This window comes from Lagenorhynchus albirostris, chromosome 5, assembly GCF_949774975.1.
Source record: "Lagenorhynchus albirostris chromosome 5, mLagAlb1.1, whole genome shotgun sequence".
Lineage (NCBI taxonomy): Eukaryota > Metazoa > Chordata > Mammalia > Artiodactyla > Delphinidae > Lagenorhynchus > Lagenorhynchus albirostris.
The window spans coordinates 134,460,168-134,487,940 of NC_083099.1; the positions used below are offsets into that span (position 1 = coordinate 134,460,168).

General features: G+C 46.0%; 1 protein-coding gene across 1 annotated transcript in view; it reads left to right on the forward strand.

Moving 5' to 3' along the window:
* ITSN1 (intersectin 1) overlaps nucleotides 1-27,773 on the forward strand; it is a 230,390-nt gene that overhangs the window by 196,992 nt on the left and 5,625 nt on the right. Inside the window, exons 29-35 of the mRNA XM_060150881.1 lie at nucleotides 1,777-1,898; nucleotides 3,706-3,812; nucleotides 9,248-9,431; nucleotides 11,431-11,529; nucleotides 21,612-21,779; nucleotides 25,924-26,136; nucleotides 27,152-27,273. Of these exons, the coding sequence (XP_060006864.1) occupies nucleotides 1,777-1,898; nucleotides 3,706-3,812; nucleotides 9,248-9,431; nucleotides 11,431-11,529; nucleotides 21,612-21,779; nucleotides 25,924-26,136; nucleotides 27,152-27,273 (1,015 nt within the window). The remainder of the gene's footprint in view (nucleotides 1-1,776; nucleotides 1,899-3,705; nucleotides 3,813-9,247; nucleotides 9,432-11,430; nucleotides 11,530-21,611; nucleotides 21,780-25,923; nucleotides 26,137-27,151; nucleotides 27,274-27,773) is intronic.

Genomic DNA, 27,773 nt, shown 5'->3' on the forward strand with positions numbered 1-27,773 from the left:
TAGTCAGCAGGGGCCTGAGCATCTGCATTTCTAATAAGCTCCCAGGTGCTGCTGATGCTGCCCGTCTAGGGACCCGACTTTGAGAACCACTGGTGTCCAGCAGGGGGTTCCGCACTGTGCTCCACAGCACCCCCTTGTGGGGAGAAGAAGGGATGCGGAAAGCAAGTGAATGGGACTCAGCGCCTCACCCCCACCTACATCCAAGACACCTCCCAGTCTTCTTTACAAATCTGGTTTTGGTGATTAAACAAAGAACCCCTGATAAAAAGGACAGGGCTGAGGGGACCACTGACCTGGAAGAGGCAGGTCCAGACCTGCAGGAGGGGTACTCCCTAGAGCCGCGAGCTTCCCCGCCCCTCATTCCAGTGTGCCTGGGGCAGGGGACAGCCTCTGCCCAAAACCCGAGAGCATCCAAAGCAGACCAACCCCAAGTAACCGGCTGAGTGAGCAGAGGCCAGGGCGGGCGCCACCTGCTGTGCCTGCCCCACCCCACGTCAGCAGAGCCTACTCCTCGTGGACCTGCAGCCAAAGCTGTGTCCGGCCATCTGCACCTGGAGGAATTCCCTGTCCGCCTGTAGGTTCACTGCTCAGCTCCCGTGAGTGCAGGACAGCAGCCTGGTCCAGGAGAGTTTGCCCAGCAGCGTCTGGATGTGCCCCACCTCTGCCCTATCCCCGGGCCCATCAGGAGCCTCAGCACCGCCATTTCATCCTCCAAAAACCAACCTCAGGATAACCATGTGCCCTCCTGTAGCTCGGATCTAACAGCAGTGATCTGGGGTAGAGCCCAGTCTCTGGGGTCAAAGTGTCAGGTTCCCATCTCAGCTTCTCCACCACCCAGCTGAGAGAGCTTGGGTGAGGCAACCTCTCTGACCCTCAGTTTCCCTGTCTGTACAATGGGGATGATTTTAGTGTCTATGTAAGCATTAAACACAACTGTCAGTGTTCAGCTCCTGGTAGAGCACCTGGCATGGTGAGAGCCCTCAGGAAATGTCAGCCAGTTGTTACTAAGTCTACTCTGTTTAGTTTGTTTGTTTGTTTGTTTTGGTTTGTTTTTAGGCCGCCCCATGTGGCATGTGGGATCTTTGTTCCCCGACCAGGGATCGAACCCGTGCCCCCTGCATTGGGAGCACGGAGTCTTAACCACTGGACTGCCAGGGAAGTCCCCACTAAGTCTTCTCTCTTGACACTCTTTTAGTGGTTTTGCTGAAGCAGGAGTGTGAGGCCTGTAATAGCTTCCTGAGGCTGCGGTAACAAATGACCGCAAACTGGGTGGGCTTAAAACAACAGAAATTTATTTTCTTGTAGTTCTGGAGGTGAGACGTCCAAAATCAAGGTTTGGGCCGGGCCATGTTCCTTTGCAGGCTTCAGGGGAGAATTTATTGCATGCCTTTCCCTTAGCTTCTGTTGCTGCCAGCAATCCCTGGCATTCCTTGGCTTGTAGACACGTCACTGTAGGCTCTGCCTCTGTCGTCATGTGGCGTTCCTTCTGTCTGTCTCTGTGTAGTCTTCTTATAAGCATGCCAGTCATATTGGACTAGGGCCCGCCCTAATTGAATATGACTTTGTCTTAATTAGATTGCATCTGCAGAGACCCTATTTCCAAACAAGTCCCCTCAGAGTTACCAGGGATAGGGCTTGAACATATTTTTTTAGGGGACAACACTGTCTAACTGGAGTGAGACCACGAGGCCACGAGGACCCTGGGGATCTTCCCCATGAAGCTGTACAGGCTTCCCCAGACCTGGACTAAATTGTCCCCATGGTTGTGTTTTGCAGGGTGTTCAGACTTACACCTCTTGGATATGTTGACCCCAACTGAGAGAAAGCGACAGGGCTACATCCACGAGCTCATTGTCACGGAGGAGAACTATGTGAATGACCTGCAGCTGGTCACGGAGGTAAGGGCAGCTGGGGGTGCTGGGGCAGGGTGGGGGGCACTGGCAGAGGGTGGGGAAGGCAGCGACTCTGTCAAGGAGGGCTGGGTCCTGATTCCCAGTGTGAGAAGCTTTCTGAGGTACGGGAGCATCAGGACGGTACATCACAGAGGAGAGTCTTACCCAAGAGAAGATGCTTAATTCTCATCCGCGGCCACGGACTCAATTCTCATCTGTGAGTCCTACCCACAGAGGGGCAGAGACCCTTCAAGCCAGGGATAGATGAGCCTGTGAGGAGTGCATGAGAGGGGACACACGGGCTGTGAGGTGGGAGTCTGAGCTCGGCTCAGAGAACTTGCAGCTCAGCCACCAGCTAATTGATGCCATAGAGCATCATCTCCCTGGCCCTCAGCAGTGACATCTGAAAGATGGCAGTCATCTGCTGATATCTTGGTTATTCCTCATGCTACATATTACCCACCAGAAAAATCTGTTGCAGAGAATGAAGATGTTTCCTCCCGGCACCCCGTGCGTACCCTCCCTCCCCCGTCCTGGACGATGTCTCATTTTGGCTCTCCTCCCAGGGAGCTGTTGAAGGGCCTTGTCTGCCTAGTCCAGAGGATGGGGAGGTGCAGAGTTGGGAAGTTCTGCTTTTCAGGAAGCCTTTGGTCCATACTCATGGGAGGTTGCCATATTAGGAGACAGGGGTTTGCAGAGCTGGACGTCGGGGTCACCCTACAGTTTGAAAAGTACCATCATCGTTTGGGAACCCCTGTACCCCAACTATTGTGAAACCATCTCCTCTGATAGTCTTAACGACCCCGAAAGGCATTGCTCGGTTACCCAGTGTTGATGAGTACAGGATGCAGGATGAGTTGATGGCCCCCAAGGCCATCATTCATGCTTAGGGAGCATCGGTATGAAGAGGTGTCCCTTTCTCAAGACATGTGACTGTCACTAAATATACAGTCTTGGATGTCTAGGCTGTGAATGTCACCCTCTTAGATACGGTACGTTGTGCAGTGGCCTGGTATATGCCAGGTTCAACATCGGCTTAAAGACTCATGAAGTGCTCTGGGCTCCCAGGGATCAGCCTCAGCCTGCCCCGGTCCCTAAGTTACCTTCCAGCGAGTGGCCTGCCTGCAATGGCAGCTATGACCTCTTTCTAGGCAGGGGCTCACCACGTGGGGCTCAGTCAAGACCTGTGGTCTGCTGTGAGTTGCCCACCCACGCGGAGCTTGGTGACGCTCCTCAATTTCCTGGAGCCCCGGAGGGGGGCAGCGCCCACCTGGTACCAGGCCTTCACTCACTGGCTCCGTCCCAGGCCCAGCCCAGGCTGCGGGCAGAGCAGAGGAGTCCATCCTGTCCCCAGGCTGCTGGTTGGGGGCCCGGCTGCCAGGGCTGCTCCCCTGGGCTTCCTGAGGCTTGTCTGTGCAGCCGATGCTGGGAGCAGGAATGCGGGAGTGCCCCCCACCCCATGCATCTCTCGGCCCTCCACTTCCCCCCTGTGCCCAATTCCCCACCGTGGCAGGTGAGGGCTTGAGTGCCTTTGTCCAGACCCCCTGCTGAGTCCTGGCGGAGTTAAGGCCTGTCCTCCAGGGTTTAGTGGGCCTCCTTGTAAAACAGTGTGGGCCTGATGGGAACCCACCAGCCCCCATAGACCCCGGCAGAGGGAGGGCCACCTGCTTCAGAAACTCTGCAGCTTCTGGGCCTCCCAGCCAAAGCTGCAGATGCCTCGGTCCTTCCCGTGGCTCTGAACAGGCCGGTGTGTGCGTTTGAGTTTTAAGCTAACTGTTTGCTTTCTGTACTGCTTCGTTTTCTGCATCTGTAGATCTTTCAGAAACCCCTGATGGAGTCTGAGCTGCTGACAGAGAAAGAGGGTGCTATGATTTTTGTTAACTGGAAGGACCTGATTATGTGTAATATCAAACTGCTGAAGTAAGCCTCTTCTCTACCCCAGCCCGCCTTAGCCCTCGCGCACCGGCCCTGCCACGCGGCTTCGTCCGTGTGTCCCCTCCGTGCATGCCGCCCTGTGTTTCTTTCTGCCTCTCTTCCTCATTTCCACTCACGAGAACCATCGCTCTTTCTTGCCCTGGTGCTTTCTGGAAACACACCCCCAATTTTTCACTGGGGAGAACGGATTGCTCAGGCATCCCGGTTCCTGCTTTTACCGTGGTTCTAGAATGAACAGAGCTGGGCCAATTCTGGCTCCTAATCGCTGGCCAGCTCCATCCAGGCGGGGGGCAGCCCCCCATGCCTCAGAACCTGGTTCCATTGGGGGAATGTTGGTCTCTTGAGACTCTCTTGGCTCCTGAAGATGGGAAACGGTGGGACCGTGCATGGCCACGGTCAGCAGCAGTTCTCAGCATAGGCCTCTGAGGAGCTGGCCTGGAGCGGTTGCTATTTTATTTATTCCTGTTTTAATTCTCAGAGGCAGCTGCAGGGCCAGGGAGAAACACTGGGCCAGGAGTCTGGAGACCTGGGTTTGGAGCCCAACTTGCTGCCCTTCCTCAGTTTCCCCACCGGTAAAAGGAAGGGATTGGATTACATCATCACAAAAGTCCTTTCCAGTTCTTAAAAGAACTTCCAAATCTGTGTCCACCAGGCCCTCGGTATAACATCATTTGCTAGAAAACAGATGAAGTCTGTGGTGATCCTGGGGGCCAGGAGGAAGCACAGGCCCTGGGAACTGGTGTCCATTCCAGCTCTCTAGGTTCATATAATCGGGAAGCAGCTATTCCCTGAATGTGGTCCCTGGGATTTTATAAAGGGATTTCAGGTCCCCACTTTCCTGAGTGTGTTTGGGAGTCGATGAAGGGATGGACAGAGAGGTGGATGTGAAGAAAAACTATAACGTCTTCTGTCTCTATGTTCTAGAAGACGTTAATCAAAGATGACGGCATGGGGGTGGCTTGGAGAAAGTATTTCCATTACCCCCCTTGAGAAGCATATTGTAGAGGTTTCTAGCGTAGGTCTGGGTCAGACTCTTGGGCTCACACCCTGCTGTTGCCTACCTGCTTTGAGCAAGTCGCCTATGCTCCCTGGGCCTCAGTGTCCTCATCTGTAAAATGGGGGTGATAATAGTATCTACCACGTACGGTTCTCCTTAGGGAGCATTTAGACAGCGATTGCCTGGTCCCTCGTAAGTGCTGGGCTTGGGCCCCAGGGTGGGCTGAGCACCCACTCTTGCCTTGGAGAGAGGCTGCCTTGTCACTTGGGGCAGGTGGGCTAGTTAACCCCTGAACCTACAAGTACTAAACCTCAAGTGTTGGAGACAGGTTGTTTTGAAATAGATGAAGAGGTTTTCTGTTGAACATATACCTACAAGTTAACACCTCTTTCCTTGGGCGGCTGCATGGGGGTGGGGAGGCAGGAAATGTGTCTGATGTTCCCGAGTGACACCCCTCCCCAACCCTCCCAGCATCGGCGCTCCCCATGCCTTTCTGTTGTCTCTGTACTTTTAACCCTCCGTCCTGCTCCTGTCAGGAAAGCAGAAGCCCCTTTCCTGAGCTCTGTCAGGGCCAGGCCTGCGTGTTCCTTCCTCCCATTAGCGCTGATGGGCTCCACAGCCCCGGAGGTAGGAATTGAGAACGCTCTTGCAACCGCAGAAACGAGGCTCAGAGAGGTTGAGTGACTTGTCCAAAGTCACACAGAAGGCGATCAGGGTGCCCCGGGCTGCTCAGTGGACAACGCCCAGGGTCCCACTAGGGGTTCCACCCTGTCCTGCCCTCGATGGAAAGAAGGTGAGACCAGGAGGCAGACGTCTCAAGTTTTCATCTGGGCTCCAGCGCCTTCTAACTCGTTTTGGGCAGTTACCTCAGGCAGATAACTCCCCACCCCTTTGTTTTAGAGCTTGTAAAATTGCAGTCAGGGCGCCTGCCCTGTCTAGCATGCAGGGTTATCCCAGGGAGCAAGGAGATCAGGTGTACAGCTGGCGTCCTGTCAATCATGGCACCAGTGGGCACAGACACCCCCTCTCCCGTCACAGGTACGCTCTGCGCCTTCCTCTGATGACCTGATTGGTTAGTTGGGCTGATCTTTTCATTTTCCAGATAAAATACTTGTATTTAGCAGGAGTTTTCCAGGGACCTGATTTCTTTCTTCCTTTCTTTTCTTTTTTTTTTTTCCTTTTCAAGATCTTATTATGAACATTTTCAAACATACCAGAAAAAATTGGAAGAATTTTATGGTGAGCGCCCATATTGTAGATTATACAATTTTGCTGCATAGACTTAATTTCTTTGTGCAAAGGACTAATCCCAATGATGGGAAGATTTAGGACTCCTGGCAGGATGGAAGAAGATGAAGAGAACTTAAGGCAGCTCTCCCTGGAAGGCTGCAGTGGGCAGCCACGTATCTCTCACTCCTGATACAAGGGCCAGCGACTCCTTGTACTTAGAGGGGGGACGTAGGATTTATCAAACAGATAAATAAGAAACAAATAAAATGATCATAAAAGGGATCTACCTGGGGCACACAGACTTCCTACTAATGCCGCCTCTGGTTGGGGGTTAAAATGGATGGTTGACTGTCTCACCTGTGAGCAGAGAGCTGAGAAGTTTGCCTTCAATGAGCAGAGTAGGGGAGAAGAATCTAGAACATTTTAAAGTTAAGAGCTAGGCGCAGGCCCCTAGGGGTGGCTGTTAGAAGTGATAGCAGTAGGGACGCAGAAGTGAGATAGGGTGTGTAGAACCAGGTACTGCAGCTGTTTTTTTAATCAAGATCCTTTCCTGCCTCCTTGCTTGAAAAATAAATAAATGAAAGAGCTTCTCCCCCCCAAAAAATGTTTTTCTTAAATATTAAGTATTCAGTGTTCTTTTTAACTTAAGAAGAACAGCCATGATTTTATTTTAGGCAGAAAAACAAAGAAAACTAAAAAGTGAAAAAGATACCTTGTGGGGTAAAGACAGGGTGGGGAGAAGGAAAGAAGGGGCTTTGGGTGGGAGTGGGCAGGGTGAGAGGAAAGGAGGGAGAGGCTTGAGGAAATGAAGAGGAAGGACAGAAGGGAAGGGAAGAGCAGAGGGGCCGTGGAAGCCCCCCTTGGTGGGATGGCAGGAGCTGCTTCTGGAGCGAGGACAGGCCAGGAGCCCCGAGCAGCTTGAGGGGAGGCGGGGCTGGGCACGGTGCTTGTTCTCACATGCGGTTCTTGCAGACTGTGGGCTCTGGAGACCAGGGCTTCCTGCCACCCATGAGCTGTGTGACTCTGGTCAAGTCACTCGATTTCTGCATGCCTCGGTTTCCCCAACTGTCAATAGGGATAAGAAGTCATATAGGTTAAAAAAAATTGTTTGACACATAGGACACCTTCATAAAGGCCAGCTCTCTTGACCATCCCCTTGATCTGAGAACTTCATAGGGCTACTTTTTCGGTCAGCAAATGTCAGGCTCTCTGATGTGTTCATTAGCTGACCTTGACTCCATAGACCTCTATATGAGATGACAAATCAGCTCACCCAAGGGCGGGGCTGAGGCTGCAGCAATGGACTCATGTGACCCCTGAGCCTGGTGACGTGCCCTGTTTCAACCCACTCCAACTCAGTCCTCAAAAGCCTTGCCTGTACGGTAGAACATCCCAGAAGTTGACTCACAGTTCAACCTAACGGGTGCCTGGTCCACAGCAGGGGCCTGATTTTAGGTCTGTCTCGCAGTTGAACAACTCAGGTCTCCAAGCGTGGGCCTCCAGAACCCAGGAACTGGCTTAACTTCCTCAAGACAGGGATGATCTGCGTGTGATCTTTTTTCTTTTCCCTTTTTCTTCTCTCCCCATCATTAAAAAAAATAAATAAAAGGAGGGGAGCAGGTGAACTTACTCTTATTCCCTTGCAGAAAGATTGTGTTGCTCCTCATTGGAAAATCATGGAATGATGGAATTTCTTCCCATTTCCGTCCATAGCAAGTTTGTAACATCGTTATTCAGCACTCTCCTCCCCCAGAATTGGTAGTGACGTAACCCTTGAGCAAATTTCTACACACTGGGAGATATTCCACACCAACCCTCCAATGAGCAGTGGCCACCTGGCCATCCTGAGGGTACCAACCTGCCACTCCTCACACCCCAGGCAGCCAGCGCAGACCAGCACCTCTCCCCACAAGGTCACCTGCTTGAGGGGGAGTGGCTCATTGTTTGGACCACATAACGCACTGTCCCTAAAGTTTTTCTCCTTGGCTTGTTTCCCAGTCCAAAGATTTTTTTTTTCTTTAACCAAAAATGTAGGAGAAAGAAAATAAAGTGATCTGAAGTTTTTAATACAAAGATTGCAGATCCTTCTTAGAATTATATAGCCCTACCCATGACCTTGAAAGCAGCCAGAGGAATTCATAGTAACATCCTCCCAGCCTTATGTAAAAATCCCATATCATACCATTCTGTTCCTTCCATCCATCCATCCATCCATCCATCCAGGCATCCAGCCATCCAGCCGTCCATCATCCATAATCACCAGGGTAGGCAGAACACACCCATGGCCTCATATGTCGAGGTCCTGCCCTTATAGTACATTGCTATCCTTGCTGCATAAAAGCTTGGTGCCACGCCCTTCTTATAGATGCTGGGTTAGGAGTTGACATACGAGTTAGAAGGGTGGGATGCACAGTCCTGATTGTTATGGTCTTGAACACTCAGATGCAGCTGGACTCCTGAACAAACACTTTCCAGTCCCTCTAGTCCCTTCTCAGCTTCCAGGATATAAATTGTTTGAGTCTATGACCCATTATCATATGAATAGGCTTCTCTCTTCAGAACTCCTCTTAATCCAGTCAACTTCAAATTAGCCACAGCGATGGAGCAGTGAACCAGAGAATGGCACAGATTGTTCAGACAATCATTTATACCTGGCTTTCGTGAACATAATGGGATTGTTTTTCTGTGGCAGTTGATTTACCATCTTGATTATGTTTTGTTTGGTCTGAAATTGAGCCTCCATGGCCCCTGGCAACAGCAGCTTCCCTTGGGTAGCACTGGCCCCGGAAACAGGTTCAGTGTTGGGGCCATACCAGCCTGGACAGATCAACCATAAAGTGAGACATCCACCCAGGGATCCTGTCTGAGTTATTCAAAAACAGGATTCCATATATTTCCACAAGAAAAAATTGTCTTTTATGCTGACTTGTTCAGCAAAGTTGTGTTTTTTTATTTGAAGTTTTTCTTCCTAAGAGCCAGCAAACAGACTTCATGTCAAAGAAAAATGCCCCAGTGATACCTCTTTGTAGCACTAGACTCATTTCTTTTCCTGTTCCTTGTCTGCCACATAGATGCTTTAGTGGCCCTGGGTTTGTGCCCCTCACACACATCCCATTTCTGTACCACCTAGAAGTGTGCTGTGTACACGTCAGAGAGCGTGAAGAGGGCGCTCACTTCTCGTGTTTCTGTGCAGAGCGCTGAGAGTTCGCAAGAAGATGTCTGGGGAGAAGATGCCTGTGAAGATGATCGGGGACATCCTGACTGCCCAGCTGCCACACATGCAACCCTACATCCGCTTCTGCAGCTGCCAGCTCAACGGGGCTGCCTTGATCCAGCAGAAGACAGATGAGGCCCCCGACTTCAAGGAGTTTGTCAAAGTAAGGAGCCCAGGCTGAGCTGAGTCTCTGCCCCCGCCGAGTGGCCGTCTTCCAGCAGCTGGGCATGTGAGGGGCTGATTCACACATTTACAGAAGGCCAACAAGGGTGAGGTCCCGGCTGAACAGTAGGGGCTGCCTCTTGCTGGCGAGTGGCTGGGACCAAGGGGGTGGGCTTGGAGAGGAGGGACCAGTGCTGGCCTAGAAGCTCTGCCTTGGCCAGGTGTGAGTGGTGTTATTTGAATACACGTTTAAATCCTCCATCTCAATTTTAGGCCTAGGAGGGCTGGTGGGCCTCAGGTTTCCTATTCTGTTTAATCTGAGCATCCTCAGTTCTTTGCTGCTCTCTGCCCTTCACCTGCAAAGGGAATGGCCAGCAATCCCAATGGACCCTTTGTTTTTTTCCCAATTGGTTCTTTTTGATGGGCTCAAGCTCTAAGAAGCCCATGGGGGTGAATGTGGGATGCCAGGACCTCTGCCTTGGAGGATAACAAGGGTCTGGAGAGCCATGTGCCCACCAAGGGACATTGTGGGGAAGTGGGCCCCATGCTGCTGGAGACCCCAGGCTTTGGGTCTACTGCCCTTCGCTGGGGTGGGTCCCTGCTGGCCAGGCCAGCCCATGCAATCAGCCCCAACCTCTCCCAGAGGGGAAGAAAAAAGAGAATAAAATAACGTCTGCTAAACAGGCACATTTTGATGAACAGACAGCAAAATAATCATACTAATGACAGGCTTATCTTTGTACCTCCTGCATTTTGGGGGCAGGCCTTTCCCACTCCCCTGAGTAACCAAGTTTGTGGAGTCATCACTGGGAGGGGAAAATGCCATCTCTTCTCAGCCGTAGCATCAGATGTTCATGTTCTTTCTTTTTCACCCTATTTCTCAATATTAAATGCTCTGATTTTCTACCCAATGAGTGGGGCATCTAAGGGAAGAAACACTGCTATGAAGTAGGCCTAGGGTGGGCTGGAGACTGGAGAGCAGATACTGGGCTGCCAGGTGCCATGGGCCACCTGGGGTTCCAGCCAAGGGCCGCATCCTCCCTGGGTGCAGGCAGGATGAGTTCATCACTGGATGTACTTGAACTTGAGGAAAATGCTGACACCAGCCCAGGAGGGGCCTTGTTGCCCCTCCCCTTCTCACCCCTCCCCTCATCCCCTCTCCCTGCCTTATTCCTGTGGGACTTTGACATGCCTTTGCCTGCTGCAAAGTGTTCCTGGAATAATGGTGTCCACGGATGGAGCAGGTTCAGGCACTGACAGGTCCCAGGGCTTGGGGTCCAGGTCATGGCATTAAACCTGTTCCTAAGACATTAAACCTTTGAGAGCTGTCACCATATAACCCCTGTGACTTGTAGACAGGGTCACCTTTTGGAGGTAAGAGGACTCTTGTCCTCCAGTCAAGTTGACAAAAGTGGTGGAAGGAAAGAGGCAGGGAGTCCAGAGTGGAGATAACCACAGCCCCTGGGACTGGGGGCCTGACCCTCATGTCTCGGCTTCACCATCCCTACCCTTCTGGGGCTCCCACCAGTGAGTGCAGGCTTCACCCAAAACAGACAGTGAGATCTGGCCAGGCCTTCCAGCATCTCTGGGACTTAAGGGGGATTTTTGTTCTGACCCTACAGTCTTGTGACTCTCCTTGCTCCTGGGAATGTTATAAAGTTTTGGTAGGTATCCAGAGGAAATATTCTCTGTAAAGCCAGAATCTCATCTCTGGAAGTAAGGAACCGCATGTCCCATGGAAGGTCCACTGGATCTGGGGAGCAGGGGTCAACCCTGCAGCTGAGTCACGTCCAAGGTAGATTCCCACTCTCCATCTGGAACGTGCCTCCTCCTGGCTTGGGGATAACCAGCCCGGCTCTTCCAGCTCCGGGATCCTCAGCTGTCATTCAGATAAATGAGACAATGTGATGGGTGGGGAGTCCTGAATAACATCGATGTTGATGTCACTGACCAGATTTTGCAAACTTCTTAAGTACATTAAAAAAAATCTCTTATTGCAGAGACTGGCCATGGACCCTCGCTGTAAGGGAATGCCACTCTCTAGTTTTATACTGAAGCCTATGCAACGGGTAACGAGATACCCACTGATCATTAAAAATGTAAGTAGCTGTCTTGCCTTTTCAAGTAGAGGAATGCTTTCCCAGCAGGTCAGGAATCTGGGGCCATGGGCAGGTTAGCCAGCCAACACACCTGGTATCTATTGTGTAGAAATCTTATACCAACAGGCTGCAGGAGGCATCTACTTGGTAACTCAGAAAGAAAAGCTGGCTTATCATGAAAAGAGCTAATAATACACAGCCTTCAGCTGTGCAACCAAGTGGCCTCCACCTTCTAAGTCGGAACATGAGAGCTCAGTTCTTTTCCTAATACAGGCAGAGTGTCTTTAGGCCTTGGTTTTCCTAGTAAGAAAGAGAGAAAGAAATATAGTTTACACCACTCATATTCAGAAAGCCATTGTGAGATACTCTATGTTGATATTAGATGATTGTTTTTCTCCTGTCATTTTAAGAAAGCCAATACCAAAAGGAAAGAATAGAAAACTTAGGGTTTCAGCGTGCCCATCTGTAAAGTGAGTGAGCAGACTTAGACATCCTCTGAGCCTGTGATTCTATAACCGCAGGGAGGAAAGCTCCTGGAGAGAAGTTTTAGATCTGGTTCCTTTCAACGGAGAATTTAGAAACCCAGATCTAGACACTGGTGTGCTCACTGATACTGAGGTGTTGTTGCCTTTTGAGTCTCTCAGTGGCCAAGCCAGGCAATATATGTATGTGTATATATTCATACCCACATATTTACATAAGTGTGCAAACGTATTTATTTCAAGATTTATATATATTATAATATGTATTAAAACCCATGAGTTTACACCAGTACTTCCTGTTCTAATCTAGTATCATGGAATTTATTCTAGCCTTTCCCCTTTCTCTGTATATAACTCTCTTCTCCATGAGAAGGCCTGGCTCTCGTTATCCTGAATAGATTTACTTATTTGCTGAATCCCCTTATATATAGCAAATTTCCCTCTCATATACGCCAGTTCCTCAGTCCAAGCCCAGTTTGACCCCACAAAATACACTGTGGCCACATTGGTTGAGTTAAAGAGTTAGTTTTTGTTTGTTTGTTTTGTTTTGTTTTTTTGTGGTATGCGGGCCTCTCACTGTTGTGGCCTCTCCCATTGCGGAGCACAGGCTCCGGACGCGCAGGCTTAGCGGCCCTGGCTCACGGGCCCAGCCGCTCCGCGACATGTGGGATCTTCCCGGACCAGGGCACGAACCCGTGTCCCCTGCATCGGCAGGCGGACTCTCAACCACTGCGCCACCACAGAAACCCTAAAGAATTAGTTTTGAAAGAAGCTTTCAATCTACTGTTTCCTTTTCTCCAACTTGACAGTTACTGTTAAACTAACTCAACACCTTTCTTTACTTCCCCCAATATTTAGTTGGGAATTGAAGTTGGAAACAAGCTTTTTAAGTTCTAAGGGCTTCCCTGGTGGTCCTGTGGCTAAGACTCCACACTCCCAGTGCAAGGGGCCCAGGTTTGATCCCTGGTCAGGCAACTAGAGCCCACATGCTGCAGCAAAGATCCTGCATGCTGCAACTAAGACCTGGAGCAGCCAAATAAATAAAATAAATATTAAAAAAAATAAAATAGGTGTTCTAGATCTAGCTAATGGGGAGAAAAACAAAAACAAGAAAAGGACTGAGAGGCATAAATGTCAAAAAAGAAAAATCAAATTATCATTCTTTGCAGAAACATGATTGTTACCCTAGAGAACCCAAAAGAACGAACTGAAAACTAGCAAACCTAAGAAGAGAATTTTTAAAGTTGGCCAGTTATAACACACATATGGAAAACTGTAAAAATACTAAGATTAAATATTCTTTATAATACTGAGGTGGAGAAATTCTTAGCATGGCACCAAAGACAGAACTTTAAAGAATTTAGAGTTGTAGCAACTTGAAAAAAATTTTTTTTCCTCTGGGAGAAACCTAGATGTTCATTAAGGAGAGTAGTTAAATAAAGTGGTGAGTCTATACTATGAAAGAGACTTTTTTATATTAGCTGGAATGATATCTAGAAAATGCTGTTAAGTTAAAACAAAACAAACCAAACAAACAAACAAAACCCAAAAACAACCTTTCACAAGCAATCCTACAATATGGTCCATTTTGCAAAACTGAGGAAAAACTCTGTGTGACTGTTAAATGTATGTAGAGCATCTGAAGGGAACTAAAGGGATGCCCTTAAGCCTGGGTACAGTTACCTCTGAGGCAGGAGAGCAAAGGGGATAGAGCACAGTTGTTATCCATACTTCCGTGTTGTTTGACTCTTGCATATCAAGAATGTGTTAATATTATTTGAATAAACATTTTTCTTAAAAAATGTTGTGTAACAAAATATAATGAACATTAAAAGACAAATGACAGATATAAGCTGAGTAAACAGATTTTAACTGTATATAAGAAGATACTGAAATACACATGGATTATCTATCTATCTATCTATCTGTCATCTCAAGCACTCTTATAACTCAGAATGAAAAAGACAAATACCCTAATAGAAAAATAGGTAAAATATACAACTAGACGTTTCTGAGAGGAGTGTAGAATAGCGGTAAAGAACATGCTGTCATCTTCAATGAGGTGTCGTGCAGAAGTCTGCCGTGGAATCTGTGATCTGACGCGTTAGACACAAAGCCTCTGCACACGACCCCCTATAAGCACATGAAACTGGACTGAGAAGAAGAGTCACAACTATTGCCCTCGAGCTGAGGTGTCACTGTCACCATTTCCCATGAGAAAGTCTGGTCTGAAGTGCAGGGGGGAGGCCTCTGAACGTGGCCGTCTATGAGCAAGTGGAACTAGACTGAGCACAGAGGAAAAGAAAAAAAGCCGTGGGGCCGACAGGGTCTAGGTGCTCCATCTGGGTGTCAGGACTGAGCCTCTGAGATGGGAGAGCTGAGTTCAGGACACTGGTTCACCAGAGACCTCTCGGACCCACATAATATCAAATGGCGAAAGCTCTCCCACAGATCTCCATCTCAACGCCAACACCCAGCTACACTCAACAACCAGCAAGCTACAGTGCTTGACGCCCTATGCCAAACAACTAGCAAGACAGGAACACAACCCCACCCATTAGCAGAGAGGCTGCCTAAAATCATAAGAAGGCTACAGACACCCCAAAACACACCACTGGATGTGGTCCTGCCCACCAGAAAGACAAGATCCAGCCTCATTCACCAGAACACAGGCACCAGTCCCCTCCACCAGGAAGCCTACACAACCCACTGAACCAACCTTAGCCACTGGGGGCAGACACCAAACACAATGGGAACTATGAACCTGCAGCCTGGGAAAAGGAGAGCCCAAACACAGTAAGTTAAGCAAAATAAGGATGCAGAGAAACACACAGCAGATGAAGGAGCAAAGTAAAAACCCACCAGACCAAACAAATGAAGAGGAAATAGGCAGTCTACCTGAAAAAGAATTCAGAGTAATGATGGTAAAGATGATCCAAAATCTTGAAGATAGAATGGAGAAAATACAAGAAACATTTAACAAAGACCTAGAAGAACTAAAGAGCAAACAAACAATGATGAACAACACAATAAATGAAATTAAAATTTGTATAGAGGAATCAATAGCAGAATAACTGAGGCAAAAGAACGGTTAAGTGATCTGGAAGATAAAATAGTGGAAGTAACTACCACAGAGCAGAATAAAGAAGAATGAAAAGAATTGAGGACAGTCTCAGAGACCTCTGGGACAACATTAAATGCACCAACATTCGAATTATAGGGGTCCCAGAAGAAGAAGAGAAAAAGAAAGGGACTGAGAAAAAATTTAAAGAGCTTATAACTGAAAACTTCCCTAATATGGGAAAGGAAATAGTTAATCAAGTCCAGGAAGCACAGAGAATCCCATACAGGATAAATCCAAGGAGAAACATGCCAAGACACATATTAATCAAACTATCAAAAATTAAATACAAAGAAAAAATATTAAAAGCAGCAAGGGAAAACCAACAAATAACATAACAAGGGAATCCCCATAAGGTTAACAGCTGATCTTTCAGTAGAAATTATGCAAGCCAGAAGGGAGTGGCAGGACATATTTAAAGTGATGACAGGGAAGAACCTACAACCAAGATTACTCTACCAGCAAGGATCTCATTCAGATTCAACAGAGAAATTAAAACCTTTACAGACTAGCAAAAACTAAGAGAATTCAGCACCACCAAACCAGCTTTACAACAAATGCTAAACTTCTCTAAGCAGGAACTTCAAGAGAAGGAAAAGACCTACAATAACAAACCCAAAACAATTAAGAAAATCGTAATAGGAACATACATATCGATAACTACCTTAAATGTAAATGGATTAGATGCTCCAACCAAAAGACATAGACTGGGTGAATATATACAAAAACAAGACCCGTATATATGCTGTCTACAAGACACCCACTTCAGACGGAAGTCTGTAGGGACACATACAGACAGAAAGTGAGGGGATGGAAAAAGATATTCCATGCAAATGGAAATCAAAAGAAAGCTGGGGTAGCAATTCTCATATCAGATAAAATAGACTTTAAAATAAAGACTATTACAAGAGACAAAAAAGGACACTACATAATGATCAAGAGATCAATCCAAGAAGAAAATATAACAATTGTAAATATTTATGCACCCAACATAGGACCACCTCAATACATAAGGCAAATGCTAACAGCCATAAAACGGGAAATCAACAGTAACACAATTATAGTAGGGAACTTTAACACCTCACCTTCACCAGTGAACAGATCATCCAAAATGAAAATAAATAAGGAAACACAAGCTTTAAATGATACATCAAACAAGATGGACTTAATTGATATTTATAGGACATTCCATCCAAAAACAACAGAATACAGTTTCTGCTCAAGCATTCATGGAACATTCTCCAGGATAGATCATGTCTTGGGTCACAAATCAAGCCTCAGTAAATTGAAGAAAATTGAAATGTATCAGGTATCTTTTCCGACCACAGCTCTATGAGATTAGAAATGAATTACAGGGAAAAAAACGTAAAAAACACAAACACGTGGAGGTGAAACAATACACTACTAAATAACCAAGAGATCACTGAAGAAATTAAAGAAAAAATCAAAAAATACCTAGGAACAAATGACAATGAAAACATGATGACCCAAAACCTATGGGATGCAGCAAAAGCAGTCCTAAGAGGGAAGTTTACAGCAATACAATCCTACCTCAAGAAACATCTCAAATAAACAACCTAACCTTATACCTAAAGCAGTTAGAGAAAGAAGAACAAAAAACCCCGAAGTAAGCAGAAGGAAAGAAATCATAAAAATCAGATAAGAAATAAATGAAAAAGAAATGAAGGAAACAATAGAAAAGATCAATAAAACCAAAAGCTAGTTCTTTGAGAAGATAAACAAAATTGATAAACCATTAGCCAGACTTATCAAGAAAAAAAGGGAGAAGACAAATCAATAGACTTAGAAATGAAAAAGGAGAAGTAAAAACTGACCCTGCAGAAATACGAAGGATCATGAGAGATTACTACAAGCAATTATATGCCAATAAAATGGACAACCTGGAAGAAATGGTAAAACTCTTAGAAAATTCTACCGTCTGAGACTGAACCAGGAAGAAATAGAAAATATAAACAGACCAATCACAAGCACTGAAATTGAGACTGTGATTAAAAATCTTCCAACAAAAGCCCAGACCAGATGGCTTCACAGGTGAATCCTATCAAACATTTAGAGAAGAGCTAGCACCTATCCTTCTCAAACTCTTCCAAAATATAGCAGAGGGAGAAATACTCCCAAACTCATTCTACGAGGCCACCATCACCCTGATAGCAAAACCAGACAAAGATGTCACAAAAAAAGAAAACTACAGGCCAATAACACTGATGAACATAGATGCAAAAATCCTCAACAAAATACTAGCAAACAGATTCCAACAGCACATTAAAAGGATCATACACCATGATCAAGTGTGGTTTATCCCAGGAATGCAAGGGTTCTTCAATATATACAAATCAATCAATGTGATACATAATATTAACAAACTGAAGGAGAAAAACCACATGGTCATTTCAATAGATGCAGAAAAAGCTTTTGACAAAATTCAACACCCATTTATGATAAAAACCCTCCAGGAAGTAGGCATAGAGGGAACTTATCTCAACATAATAAAGACCATATATGACAAACCCACAGCCAACATTGTTCTCAGTAGTGAAAAACTGAAACCATTTCCAGTAAGATCAGGAAGAAGACAAGGTTGCCCACTCTCACCACTTTCATTCAACATAGTTTTGGAAGTTTTAGCCACAGCAATCAGAGAAAAAAAAAAGAAATAAAAGGAATCCAAATTGGAAAAGAAAAAATATAACTGTCACTGTTTGCAGATGACATGATACTATACATACAGAATCCTAAAGAAGCTATCAGAAAATAACTAGAGCTAATCAATGAATTTGGTAAAGTAGCAGGATACAAAATTAATGCACAGAAATCTCTTGCATTCCTATACACTAATGATGAAAACTCTGAAATAGAAATTAAGGAAACACTCCCATTTACCATTGCAACAAAAAGAATAAAATACCTAGGAATAAACCTACCTAGGGAGACAAACGACCTGTATGAAGAAAACTGTAAGACACTGATGAAAGAAATTAAAGATGATACCAACAGATGGAGAGATATACCATGTTCTTGGATTGGGAGAATCAACATTGTGAAAATGACTATACTACCCAAAGAAATCTACAGATTCAGTGCAATCCCTATCAAATTACCATTGGCATTTTTTACAGAACTAGAACGAAAAATCTTAAAATTTGTATGGAGACACAACAGACCCCAAATAGCCAAAGCAGCCTTGAGGGGAAAAAAGTGGAGCTGGAGGAATCAGACTCCATGACTTTAGACTATACTACAAAGCTACAGTAATCAACACAATAGGGTACTGGCACAAAAACAGAAATATAGATCAATGGAACAAGATAGAAAGCCCAGAGATAAACCCATGCACCTATGGTCAGCTAATCTATGACAAAGGAGGCAAGGATATACAATGGAGAAAAGACAGTCTCTTCAATAAGTGGTGCTGGGAAAATGGACAGCTACATGTAAAAGAATGAATTCAGAACATGCCCTAACACCATACACAAAAATGAACTCAAAATGGATTAAAGACCTAAATGTAAGACCAGACACTATAAAACTCTTAGAGGAAAACATAGGAAGAAAACTCTTTGACATAAATCACAGCAAGATCTTTTTTGATCCACCTCCTAGAGTAATGGAAATAAAGACAAAAATAAACAAATGGGACCTAATGAAACGTCAAAACTTTTGCACAGCAAAGGAAACCATAAATAAGACGAAAAGACAACCCTCAGAATGGGAGTAGTTATTTGCAAATGAATCAACGGACAAAGGATTAATGTCCAAAATATATAAATAACTAATGCAGCTCAATATTAAAAAACAGTCAACCAAATCCAAAAATGGGCCGAAGACCTAAATAGACATGTCTCCAAAGAAGACATACACATGGCCAAGAAGCACATGGAAAGCTGCTCAACATCACTAATCATTAGAGAAATACAAATCAAAACTACAATGTGGTATCACCTCACACCGGTCAGAATGGCTATCATCAAAAAATCTACAAAAAATAAATGCTGGAGAGGGCATGGAGAAAAGGGAACCCTCTTACACTGTTGGTGGGAATGTAAATTGATACACAGATGTCGAGAATGGACCTGAGGATGCAGGGAGTGGGAAGGGTAAGCTGGGATGAAGTGAGAGAGTGGCATGGACATATATACACTACCAAATGTAAAATAGATAGCTAGTGGGAAGCAGCAGCATAGCACAGGGATATCAGCTCGGTGGTTTGTGTCCACCTAGAAGGTGGGATAGGAAGGGTGAGAGGGACATGCAAGAGAGAGGAGATTTGGGGATATATGTATATGTATAGCTGCTTCACTTTGTTATACAGCAGAAGCTAACACAACATTGTAAAGCAATTATACCTCAATAAAGATGTTAAAAAAAATAATTACAGAAAATGATGTCAGGCACCAGGCTGCTTGTATTTGAATCTTGGTACCACTCCTGTGTGCCCTTGGGCAAGTTACTTAACTTCTCTGGGCCTCAGTTCCCTTATATGTAAAATAGATATGCTAATAGTACCTACTGCATAGGGTTGTGAGAAATCAACTGAGTGAATATATGTATGTCTGGCTCCTACTAAGCCGTATATAAATGTTAGCTTTATCATTTAGCATACTTATGTACTAAGTGTACACAAAATTCAAATTCTCTGGTAATAAAAGAAATGCATAAGCAAACAAGAAAATACCTGCTTTTGGCTTGCCAGGTAGGCATATATTGAAAAGATTGTGAGTCCTCAGTGTTGGCAAGTTTGCTTGTGGAAGGTAGACTGGTTCAGCCTTTTGGAGGGTGATGTATACATCAAACTCCACGCTCTCTTTGGCTCAGCACTACCATCCCTAGGAATTTATTCTAAAGAAATAATCAGAGAAATATTGAAAAATTGGAAACATGAAGTTTTATGGGAAGGAAGCTGTTTAAATGCATTGTGGTTCATCCTTACAATGACATATTATAGAATCTTTAAAAATGATGCTCTATATACTTCAATTAAAAAATAATAAAATGATGATCTAGGTCCATATAAAGTGGACACTAAATGCTGTGCTATAACTGACATGAAGTGGGAAAGAAGCAAGTACAAAATGGTACAGTGTAGTATGGTAGCATGATCCAATGTTTATTTTTTTAAACTGTATGTATTTATATCTATGCAGAGTGTATTAATGAATAGATAGGCAGAGGTTATTTCCAGATGGTGCAATTATGGGTGGTTTTTAGGTTTTTTTTATAACTTTCTAAATTTTCTAAATTTTCTACAATAATAATTTTACAATGAGAAAAAACATAAACCTATTTTCATTTTGAAAAACAAAAAACAAACAAAAAAAGAATTCACACAATTCAGCTATGTGGGCTTCCTGTCGAGAGCAGTTGTCCCCAGTCTTGGCTGTACATTAGAATCACACAGGGAGCTCTAGAAAATTCCGATGCTTGAGTCCCACCCCTGGGGATTCTGATATGGTCAGAGTTGAGGCATCAGAACTTTTCAGAGGGACTCTATGTACACCCAAGATCCACCCGGGGCTGGGGTTGTTTGGAGATGATTGGTGGACACACAGGACCCAGATTGGGTGTTTTCCTCAAATGGGGTGCCTCCTTAGGACTTTAAACCAAAGTATACCCTAGGGATGAGATATTATTCAGGGTAAAACCCACTTGACTTATTTGTATATGGACAAGGCCTGGGCAAGTACACCCTCCACATAATCCTAGTACATTGCAAAGATGGGTTAGGATCTTTCTTCATTCTTAGTGTCTTTCCTCAAGATGACTGTTCTCAATGTCCTCAAAGTCCTTTGAGAATCTGATGGTAACTGCTGTCACTTACTGAGCACCTTCAAAGGGCCAGGTACTTTGCAAAGTGCTTTACTTGTATCAAGCCATTTAGTCCTCCAAACAACCTTACGAAGGAGGTGCTATTAGTTTCCCCATTTTTCATATTAGGAAAATGAGGCTCAGAATATTTATGTGACTGACCCATATCATGGCTGGTCAGTGGCAGGGCAGGGATTTTAACCCAGGAGGTCTTGCTCTAGAGCTGGCACTTTTAACCACTGGCTTGGAATAATTTATCCAGAAAAATGCCTTTGCTCAGATGCACCCATTAGCATGGAGTTCCATGGGTCCATAGATGCCTACAGCTGTGCATGGACCCAGGAAAGAGCCATTCTCCAGGGAGAAAGCCACATGTGGTGCGATATTGCCCTTGCTGTAGCCACGGCCCTCCTCATACCCCAAGTATAGATAATGTGGCAGCCCCTGCCCCCCAAGGGTCCCCTGCCAACAAAGAGTGGTCACCTCTCTCCATGTCATTGCCAAGGTGCGTGCTTAGAGCTGCAGTTGCTCTTGTGGGCACTGTTCAGGAAAGATCTGTGCTATGCCCTGCCTCTGTTGGGTCTGGCCCTCCAGGACAGTGAACCGCAGGCTCACCCACACTGCCTAAGGATGTTGTCTTCTGTTCTCCAATATAGATCCTGGAAAACACTCCTGAAAACCACCCAGACCACAGCCATTTGAAGCACGCCCTGGAAAAGGCAGAGGAGCTGTGCTCCCAGGTGAACGAAGGGGTGCGGGAGAAGGAGAACTCGGACCGGCTGGAGTGGATCCAGGCCCATGTGCAGTGTGAAGGCCTGTCTGAGGTAGTGCCTTAGGGTGTGACCTGGGTCTCCCCCACTGAGCCTTGGCAGCTGGCCTGAAGGAGGACGAGAAAAAAAACATGAATTGTCCTCCCTATTGGCCTCCAGTTTGCTAATTCTCTCTCCAGCTGCTTCTAATCTGCTGTTTAATCCATCTACTGAGTTTTTTTAATTTCAATTATTTTGTTTTACCCTTTCCAGCATTCTAGTTATTTTCTCTAATCTGCTGGTTTCTTTCTTGTCTTGGTCCTTTCACAAATGACCATGCTTCTCATTTGTTTCCTAACACATTTAAAATCTATTCTTGTATATTTCAGATCTGATCATTCCATTAACTCAGGTTATGAGTTTCACTGTTTTGTCTGTTGCTTCTGCTAGCTCTCACCACACATGTCTGTTTCTCTGTATGCACTTTGATTTTTGATTGTGAGCTCAACATTCCTTGGAACTTTATCTGTGGGATCTTTGAGGTCTGAAGTTGTATTCCTCCTGCAAGGGTTGCTAGCTACCAGGATCACCCTAAATTAGATATAGAGGGGTTTTCAGATCACACTAGTGTGTGAATTGTGGTTGTAAACTTAAATGAGAACTGCATTGTGGTTACAAATTCTCAGGGACATTTTTTTTTCCCTCCACTTACACCAAGTTCAAAAACAAGCAAGTTTTCTTGGTCATCCCTTCTGTGCTGAGTTTACTTGTCATTCTTCCTTTGGAGTCCAGCGTTTTGGGATCTCCTGTTATCTCATGTGGGCCCTGGATATATCTCCTGTCTCTTGCACCCTCCATAGCCTTTAAAATGGAAGCTTAAGGTCACCAGATTTAAGAAAGACTCTCAGGACTAAAGCCAGCTTAGGGACTTGTTTATCTTCCAGGGTTCACATTTTCATGCTGTTTTTGGCCTCTGCAAATTTCTTATTTTCATTTTTAATTTTTACCACCTCACTTGCATTTAAAAACTACAGTTCTATATTTTATTTGGTTTTGACATTTTTCACTGGGTGAGTCTCTAGTCCACCATACTACCAGAAACAGAGGCTCTCCTGTAGTATTTGATTCTCTTCTTGTCCCTTATCTTTACTTTAGTCTCATTCATTCTTTCTGCCTGTTCTCACTCTCTTTCTCTTTGCCTCTGTACACACACACAGATACACACATACATACACACATTCATGCACACACACCATTGACTAGGGTTTACCAAAATGCCCAGGCAGACTGTCTCCCTCACCCACTCTCCCTGTGGCTCCTTCCTTCTTACAAGCTTCAAAGGCATTCACTACCTGAGGAAGTTACACCACTGCTTCCTCTCTGCCCTGCCTCCTGTCCCCCTTCCGTGAAGGTGTGGGATAATCAAAGTTATGGAAGTAGCCATGTGGAAACCAAGGTGATGGATGTGGGTTCCCATTTTGGATCTGTGTTGATAAGCAATCCAGGGGCATTCACTGGTTGGTTGGCTTACTTATTCATTCATTCATTCAATAAACATTTACTACCCATGTGCCTTGCTCAGTACTAAACACTGAGGACATGGAAATCAATAAGATGTGACCTACACCATCTCAAAAAGCCTACAGTCCTGGACCAAGTAGAGGGATCAAACCAGTATTTACCACACAGTGTGAGACATCATGAGGCAGATCTAGGTGCCAAGTGCTGTTGGACACTCATGGAGGAAGGAACCGTCGTGGAGGGATTCAGGGACATGTTGGAGAAGGTGACACTCGGCTGGGTGTTGAAGGATGAAGATACCTCTCCAGGAAAGAATCCAGGGGGAGGGCATTTCAGTGGAGGGCACAGCCTGTGCAGGACTTCGGTGAGCAATGTAGGGTGACAGGTGATAATCTTTAAGGCAAGTTGAAACCAGGGCAAGGAAGGGCTGTGTATCATTCCAGGGAGCATTAACTTGATCCTGAAGACAGTGGACTTGAACAGCTCCTGAATCTGCCAGCCTGAAGTGCAACTGTGCACTTTTTCTTATTTTTTTCAATGTTCCCTATCTTTTTTCTTCCTTCCTTCCTTCCTTCCTTCCTTCCTTCCTTCCTTCCTTCCTTCCTTCCTTCTTTCCTTCCTTTCTTTCTTTCTTTCTTTCTTTTTGCTACACCGCGTGGCTTGCAGGATCTTAGTTCCCTGACCAGGGATCGAACCCAGCCCCAGCAGTGAAAGTACAGAGTCCTAACCAATGGACTGCTGGGGAATTCCCCTCACTGTGCACTTTTAAAGGGGTCCTTCCCTGAGTCTCAGGGCTGCAGTCATGGGACTCAGTGAGGCCTGTGTCTTCATCTTAGAACATTAAGAATAGGGAATTCCCTGGTGGTCCAGTGGTTAGGACTCCACACTTCCACTGCAGGGGCATGGGCTCAGAGGACTAAGATCCTGCATGCCACATGGCACAGCAATAAAAAACCCCTCAAAACATTAAGAATAAAATAAACTCTTGTCATTTGCTTTTTTGGGATGTATATACCCTCTTTGAAATAGACTGTTGTCCTTCTTTAGTGATCGATCCTTCCTGGCTGTTGTACACTAGCTTTCTGTATGGTCTGTTTTGTCTGTACAGTCAGGGTTCACAATCGTGGGGAGGGGGCGTGTTGGCTTCTGTTTCCTGGCCCAGATCTGGACACACACCGGTGATTAAGTTTCAAATAAATGCCGTCTTTGGCATTCTTGTCTTAAGATCAAGAGCTATCAAGTCTGTTCCCAATTCACATATGTTCAGTGTTAGCCTGGCCAGTTGGAGGCTCTAACCTTTGAGTGTGAATAAACCACATCAACTCTATGTCATCCGAGTGAATTGCCAGATTCATTGCCCCCAAGTGGCTTGAACTCTCTCTTGGTGAGTAAAAAGGGCTAGATTGACATCCTTTGAAGGCTCTCTTTGTGGTGTCACCTTCAGTCTTTGGGGCTCCCTCAGAACCTCAGTGGGAGGTTAGAGGCCCTCGTCCCTCCTTGTACCTGAGAACAGAGTGGACTGGTCACTCTTCCTTGCTGCCTATAGGTCTCTGGTCATAGAGGCCCCACTGATTCTTTCTCCCACACTGGAGGCAGACAGGTGGCCAGCAGCATCTCTTGGGGAATGTGTGTTTTGAACGGTCACCTCTTCATTAATACTCTTCTCAGGGAGGTCTGTAGGGTTCATAGCTCTGGAGAGAGCCTCAGCCTTGAAGGCTTCTGGATGGAGGATACCCCTGGGACCCAAGTGTGGGCAGGTGGAGACCCGAAGTTCTGACTCCTGCCTGGATCGTATCACTTCCTGGGCACAGCTGTGGCCTTCCCCTCCTGCAATCTCTCCCCTGCTATCCAAAAGGGTGGCCTTAGTGGGGTCATATCTTCTACAGTCTCCCCCTGCCCCTTTAGAACCTGCTCACAGTAGATGATAGAGCCCCGGGGGGGGGGATGATAGAGCATGAGATGATGGAGCCCAGGGGGATGACAGAGCTGCGTTTCCACACTTAGATCTGTCTCCAAGTTTTGGGGAGTGGAAGGAAGAGAGCTGCCTGTCCCCTTCACATTTTCAGGACCAGTGAATTGGGTGAGATTTAATGGGCACCAACAGTGTCTGTTCTGCTTGGCTTCGAGGCATCTGTCAGCACCACTGAGTTTTGTAGTCCACCCATGTGGTAGGGGCCTGGACTCAAGCTGCACCTTGGAAAGTAGCATTTGTCCTGTAGAACTGTACAGAGAGAGTCGCTGCTGCTTTCCAGAACCGCGTAGGACTGTCTGAGCCTGTGCAGGGCCATCATTGGAGCTGGTTCACGCCACCTCCGGCGGACTAGCCTGCACACAGCACATACCCATCAAGGAGGGAGAGGGCTGAGTGTTTTCTTCCTGCTGCCCAGTTTCCCAAATAAACACAAGGGAGAAAAGCACCAGTCGCCCTGAGACACTGAGCAGACCTCAAGGGAAAGCATTTGGAATTATAGCCAACGTTCATCTTGACACGTGGAACCTCCAGAACCACGACTTTGACTTCTTGGCTCCAAAAGTCCCTGCCTGAAGTTTTCAAAGCAGTCCTTGATGTGAGCCTAAGTTACAGGCCTCAGATTCTGATGGAACCCATGCTTTCAGATGCAGAAAAACAAAACAAAACAAACAAAAAAAATGACCTCACTTCATCGTGTCTTCTTTGGGTTTTGTTTTCCTTTCTCAGCAACTTGTGTTCAATTCAGTGACCAATTGCTTGGGGCCACGCAAGTTTCTTCACAGTGGGAAACTCTACAAGGCCAAGAGCAACAAGGAGCTGTATGGCTTCCTCTTCAACGACTTCCTCCTGCTGACCCAGATCATAAAGCCCCTGGGCTCGTCGGGCACCGACAAAGTCTTCAGCCCCAAATCAAACCTGCAGTATAAAATGTACAAAACCGTAAGTTTGATTCTAGATTGTACCATCAGGGTTGATGTTCGGGGGGAGGAGGAAGTTTCCAAAAGGAGCATTTCAGCAGGGTTTGGGGGCTGTGGCATACAGGAAGTGCAGGGGCTGAGACAGGATTTAGGGTGACCACAGCATCACGGGTCCAGCAGTATCAGAAAAGGAACGACGCTCAAATCCATTGACAAAACATCTATTAGCTGTCAAGTGGCTACTGTGGGTCCCCCAGATGTGTTGAAGGTATGCCTTGCCCTGGTGGGGTTCCCGGTCTGGTGTGGCAGGTGTGGGAAAGTTCGAGACTAGAACTCAAGCACCCACTTCCCGAACATTCCCAGATCTCCCTCCCAACTTCTCCAGATTGTTTGGAACATCTGTGCCCCTCACCTTTTTCCAGCAAAAGCCAGTCTAAATAGTCAACGTGTAGAGAATTTTCCTAAGCTGTTTATGTGGTCTGCTTCTACGTGCATGGCTGTGTTTGTGTGTCTTTGTGTCATGGGATATTGTTTTTCTGAACTTGTCTCTGTGTGGGTATTTTCACAGAAGAATTTTCTCTGAAGCAGCCGTTAGCTTTGTTTTGGGAAAAAGCACAATGTACTTATGTAGATTGCCACTAGCAGCTTTGTATGAACAACTTGGAGAGAATTGCTTGGAGGTAGAGTTGATGGAAACTGCTGATTAGGATATACTATGAGAAAAACAGACCCATCCGTTCTTATTCTGGAGGACTTTAAAAATACCTGCAAAACGGAGGGAGGAAATCCATATTTATAATTTGCAGTATCTGAAAGTTAATATGAACACAAAATCATTATTCTGGTATAGTTTACTGAAACATCCTCCCACCCCCGCCACAGACACACACACACACACACACACACACACACACACACCCTTCACCCTCAGTCTAGTTTATTAGAACACGTGCACGTAAGCACACACACGTACTCATAGTTTATTGCAATACACGGCCCCCAGTCTGGTTTTGTAATGGCTGTGCATTATTTTTCAGCCTATTTTCCTAAATGAGGTTCTAGTAAAATTGCCCACTGACCCTTCCGGGGATGAACCCATCTTCCACATTTCCCACATTGACCGAGTCTACACCCTCCGAGCAGAAAGCATAAACGAAAGGTAAGACCTGCCTCCTCACTGGCACTGGGCGCCCAGGTCCCACCAGGTGTAGGACAGATGTGGAACATTTAATTAATCAGCAGGTCCCAACGTTCCTTCAGTTGCAATGCCACCCCCTCTGGCTGGAGGTGGGGTGGGGGCATGGGGGTGGGGCGGTCTTAATACGTTTTTCTAGAGCCTCTCGGAAGTTTGACCCATGCCATGAATTTTGCAAAGTAAAAGACATTGAAATGAATTTTGCTTGAGAATGTTTTAAAAAGCAATTTTCAGAATTTGAGATAAATGGAGCATCTCATTTCCCAAGGTTTCCCAGGTGGCAGAAACCAGTAGGAAAGTGATTTGGGGATGGATAGGACCACCTAATCCTGACCCCCTCCTCAGCTGGCTCCCCTGGACAGACGTTCTGGATCCTAGAACTGTGGGCATTTTTGCTTTAATCTCTTCTTCAAGGTTCTGCCCCGGAGCCAAATGAAACAGATTATTTTCTGAAGGGTGAACTT